This window comes from Mizuhopecten yessoensis, unplaced genomic scaffold (assembly GCF_002113885.1).
Source record: "Mizuhopecten yessoensis strain PY_sf001 unplaced genomic scaffold, ASM211388v2 scaffold11173, whole genome shotgun sequence".
NCBI lineage: Eukaryota > Metazoa > Mollusca > Bivalvia > Pectinida > Pectinidae > Mizuhopecten > Mizuhopecten yessoensis.
In genome coordinates, this window is record NW_018408916.1 from 628,088 (window position 1) to 633,672 (window position 5,585).

The window sequence follows — 5,585 nt, forward strand, 5'->3', positions numbered from 1 at the left end:
AATGATCGATTATGTAAGATTAAGAAGTGAATATAAATATATATTACAGTTTATCGGGTTGAAAAGTTGCAAAAATAATTCCGTTTTGACTAATTATACAACATGGGTAATGATTAAAATAATCCAATTTACCTCGACTGGAGGTGTACAACAACATGATTTATTTAGCTCTCGCTTCGGTGATCCCTATTTCCGGGATCTGTAGTGCCGTTCGACCAGTGCTTTTGAAACAATAATATGTGAAATTAATTAGAATTGATATTTTATCACAAGAATAAGTTAATCTATTTTTTTTTTTTTTCATTTTTCTTGTTTAAATCTTTAATGGTATTGGTAACAGGATGGAACTTTTGTAAATATGTGTGGTATTTTTTAGTTATACCTAGGCTACCAAAACAACATTGTCAACAATTTTTAGGAAATAACACTTTAAATGTTTATTAAAATTCATTTGATGTGTTTATACTGTAAATGAAAAAAATGCAGTAACAGCACAGGACTTCGTTTCGAGTTTTCCTTTTCCAAAAAATGTGACAATTTCTGATAATGACTCATTACAGTCATTGTAATAAATGCTCAGGTAATATGCTAGTCGTGCGTGTAGTGATGTCTCCTCAAGCTGGGGATTATCGTGGCTATTTTTAGACGTAAACAAATGATCACAAATGAGAGATTACCACAAACACTGAACAGGCTTCACACACCGAAATCTTAATTTATTTAAAGGTAGAAACAAAAAATAACGAAAGGAAATATTGAAAAAACGCGAACTGTTCCGCAACGTCAACAGACATGTATAGGCCTACGGGATTTTGCTAGAGATTTTAAACGCTTGGTCATATCTTACATACATGATTGTGTTCAATGGTAGAAATTACTGGCACTAGTCAAAATTCCATCCAACTTACCGCTGCAAGTTGAACCGGATAAGCGGCTAAAACATTTCTTCGTATTAAACGCATGCGCAACAAGCTCTTATCTCAATTCTAGCCTAGAGGGGGTACCCAAATTGGCGCTGGACTACGGGGAAATCGGAGCTTCTGGAAAATTCCACGAAACCCCAGAAATACACCCCATTTTCAAAACCCTCTCAGGGTCGTTCTTTGAAAGATATCGAAAAACCAAATATATCGGGGTTTTTTTCAGAATAACTTGGACTACTTATGGTTGGAGTTTCAGTTCGTCAGCTTTAAGTGTTAATTCTCCGGGGTGAATTATACAGCTACTAATGGTCAAAATGCCGATTTTGGCGTGTTTTACACCAAATATAAAACATTTCTAGCAGTTATCCCTATCTATTTTGTACAAATACTAGCGATTAAATCCTGAATATCATGAACTGATCTGTCGGAGATAACATCCACCTTCACGGCTAATACACGACAAAAAAACAAATTTCACATTAAGTTGCATCTTGTAATCATTCAATGCTGTAGAGTAAGAAAGGCCTTGGAGTAAAGACATACATTTTTAGATAAATCATTCAGTTTCCAAAAATATTGTCTCTAACCCCCTTTATTTATTTTTTCTGATACCGTTTTCAACAACAATAATTCCAGCTTAGGGCAGTCCAGTGTCTTTTATTGTTAATGAAACAGAAAACAAAAGCGTACAAGCTAAACTTATGATACAATATGTTGATGACATACAAGATATCAACACCATACATTTTGCCAACAGCATAAAATCCAAACGTGAAACAAGAATAAGTGGTGTTATCACCTTCCTCGACACTCTTTAAAATATGATGAAGAAATCAAGTTGGTAAAGATCCCAGAAAAAAAAGAAGTACACTGTAAAATACTGGAGTATTGATCCTCTTCCTCTTTACACCAAAATAACAATCACGAAAAGATGCCCCGGGGCCCCCTAATACGCATAAAAGATGAAACCTATATAATTTAAAGCTCCACAACACACGTAGTTAGTAGCAAGAACGAGGGGAAGGGACATACTCTTTCCTACATCTAAGTCCAAATAATAAATCGAATGACTTGTTGATTCTCTATTAATCATCGTTAGCGCCCATATGTAGGTGCGATGTGCTGGTCATTTGTCTACTGAATTCTACTTGTCATCTAAATACCATACGCCATGTGAACCTTTATATAATTCTACATATCATTTTCGTTTTCAGACGAAATAGGAAGCCAACTATATTAATATAAAGAAAACATCATGACTCGGTAACTAACAAACATTCCAAGACATCTATGTCAGAAAAGCAGCAAAGAAGAAGCCAATGAGACACTTGTGCAAACTAAAGGAAAGAAACAGTCAACAAGAACAAGAGCTGTTGGATAATTGCACCGCTAACCTTTTCGATAAAGGTTATCGAAAAGGTTAGTGGTGCTCCCCCCCCCCCCCCCCCCCCCCCCAGGAATCCCAATGCCTAATGCCATCATCTCGTTAGAAATACTAAATCGTATTTAAATGGTGAAATTTAAGAAATTATCGAAGAGTGTTTAAACTAGTTGTACGAGATTCTTGGTATGTGACTTGATTGGAAACCGTCATTAATCTTCATTTGTCTTCTGATAGGAGTGCCCGTCAACTGAACTACCAGCGTGAATTCCTGTCACCTACCTCTGTTCTGGTTAACATTCCCGGGGGTCCGTGGCCCAACCTGTCTTGTTCTCCCCATTTATAAGATTTCTTATTTATAACATCTATAAACTAAAGTTTAGCGGTATGAGACACTTGTTCGATTTAATTAAATGAGAAAGTATCCTTAAATTTCCTTAATATCAATTTGTTTTTTGATAGGATTGCTCGACAACTGAACTACCAGCGTGAATTCCTGTCACCTACCTCTGTTCGTGTCAACATTCCCGGGGGTCTGCCGTACGAGGCGTTTGAGGCAAGAGGTAAGGCATCCATTATCTACCTTTAGACAACAGCCCCAATTCCTGGTAACGGTGAAGGTGAACGGATGAACGTAAGACACATCACGTGATGCACCTGTAAAATGTGGTAATTGAACAAAAGGTTAATAGTTCGAAATCAATCACGTTTTCGCTGATGATGGCGTTCGTTTGTCAGATATCACTTAAAACACTAATAGTCAAGAAAGGTTAAATGGACTTAAGAAGAAAAGTGTGGAGTATCCCTATGCCAAGAGCAATGCTTTAGTGTGGGTGAAGCCATTTAAACCTGATAAAAGGAAAATGGTCCCTGTATTACGGGCACTTAATTAAGGAAGATATGGGTAAATCTTTGAAAGGCTATTCCGGCAGTACGCAAAAAGTGATTTTCACCTGGATTTATTGAGAGAATCTCTTTATAATGAGAAAAGAAATCGATATTAAATAGACGAACAGTGCATACCCAATTGTTTCAGATAGGCGAGAGAGAGAGAGAGAGAGCATTTTTTAAAGATTGAATTATCCTTGAGGATTAAATGATTTTTTTTATGGATAATTAAAAAAAACAACACTTCAAAACCAATGAAAGGAAATACACGTATTTAAGAGTGGTGGATCCCAGGGTCCAATATATTCAATATTGCATAAAAAAAGTTGGTTGCGCCTGTTTTTATCACACGAAGGTGTTAACTCAAGCATTTCGTCTCATTTAAAATCTCTATTTTACAGGATCAAAAGTCAGCCCGTGGAACCTGTTTCAGCTGTTCGAGTCCGCACGCGTCTTCGCATTCTGGCCCCTTCCAAACGCCGAGCGACCGAATGAGTCATTCGCCGACATCTATAAGATATTACAGGACAACCTAATGTTCACGGCTACGACAAACCTTTCCATTAAACGACCATTATACGACGACTTTACGCCGAAGTTTCCTTTGTCTGTCACCGTCAAACTTGACTACATAGGACGCACATCCATCTTGACAACAAGTACGTTGGCGCATACACATTCGAATCCCTACGCCGTGTGTAAGTTACAATCTATCTTGGTTGACCCCGCCACCAGAAAGCCTACGTCATTTCCGGATTGGTGGCGACAGAAATATGCAAACGACTCTGCAGTTGATGGAAGTGCGTTGATCATGAAAGATTTACCGGATGTAGACGTCGACCAGTGTTATCAACATGACGTCATTGTTAACCCACGTGACTGTGACGCATATTCACATACAAACTGGGCAAATTATGTTCCATACTGTTCGGACGCGTGCAGGTTTGGGTTGTTGCAAAATAGATATAAAAATATCACGGATAGTTCGCTTGAAAATGGTGTGAAGGAACTTGAGATGTCTTTCCGTAAGGAATCGAGTGTCGGTGACACTCTAAAGATAATATCTTGGGAAACTGGAGATGGTCTTAACTTCCGAGTTTTGAAAAATAATGACACATGCGTCCAGATGACGATGCATTTTTTTGAAGATATCGCAGAGGATAAGTAGCATGTTTGCCTTCATCTCATGGGTAAACTAATGTATTGTTGCATTACTTAAGAAAAAACTTATGAAAAGCAAATTCCTGAAAGTTCCATTTTAAGCAAGTTGACATCTCAAACAACTCTCAATTATTGACAAATATAATCCGTTCACGGGAAAACATTACTTTACAAGTACCAGAACTGTTCTGATTCTGATGCTTTTTCATTGTCAGATATATTGTTCTGACAAGTGATGTGTGAATCAATTTGTATTCAAAATAAAGTTATTGGAAAAAGGAGATTGTTTCCTGTTATGAAATCATCAAATCAACAATCCCCTGGTCGTAATATTGATATTATTTCCTATATATTGCCTTTGGACATGCACTCTTGGACATTTGTTATGTTTTGTTCACCTCATTTAAAAATGAATTAAATCTTCTGATTAACCTTTCCTATTTGTAACCCTGAAAGAACATGTTGGATCTGTACTGTTTAACATTAGAGGCGGGGGGTCCAAGAATGCATGAAACGACAATTATACGACGTGAACAATGCATAAAATGAGGTTACCTCTATCGTCAACATGTTAATCCCCTTATAAGGCCGAATAAAAAAGGTTGTTTGATTCCGTTAAACCTATATTTACCTACCCTATTTTGTATGCCTTCCCTGACCTTTTGTCAATTTTCAAAGAGCACTGTTAAAGCCAATATTACTCTCCTATATAAAACTTATAAAAACAAATGGGGAAAAAAAATAAAAATATTACCTACCTTCTCTAAATTTTTCGGACATGTCACATGTAACAAACATGTTTTTGGGTAATTAGTAACCGAAATGAATCCTATGAAATGATAACTTATGTAAAGTTAAATCATATCCGGTTCATGTAGATCATTTCTCCGTCACTTGCTGTAAAGAGGTACATCATACACATCGACCTCAAATTAACATGGTTATGGACAGTCGAGACCACAAAGAAAAGTCCATACCTTACTGTACAAGAAAACGAGAAAATTATTTTGCCTGTACCCTTAAGAATTTATAATGAAAAGTGAGCGTTTTGTATAATCATAATTCCACTACGTATTTTTATTTGGAAAATATACACATTTATGTGTGTATCTGTGTGAATTTATTTATGTATGTATGTATTGTATGTTTTGTTTTGTATGTTTTGTATGTATGTGTGTGTGTGTGTGTGTATGTGTGTGTGTGTGTGTGTGTGTGTGTGTGTGTGTGTGTGT

General features: G+C 36.6%; 1 protein-coding gene across 1 annotated transcript in view; it reads left to right on the forward strand.

Annotated features, from left to right (window-relative positions):
* Positions 1–4,628, forward strand: part of LOC110467470 — a 19,469-nt gene extending 14,841 nt beyond the window's left edge. Inside the window, exons 2-3 of the mRNA XM_021524659.1 lie at positions 2,767–2,867; positions 3,594–4,628. Of these exons, the coding sequence (XP_021380334.1) occupies positions 2,767–2,867; positions 3,594–4,360 (868 nt within the window). The 3' untranslated portion in view covers positions 4,361–4,628. The remainder of the gene's footprint in view (positions 1–2,766; positions 2,868–3,593) is intronic.
* The last annotated feature ends 957 nt before the right edge of the window (positions 4,629–5,585 follow it).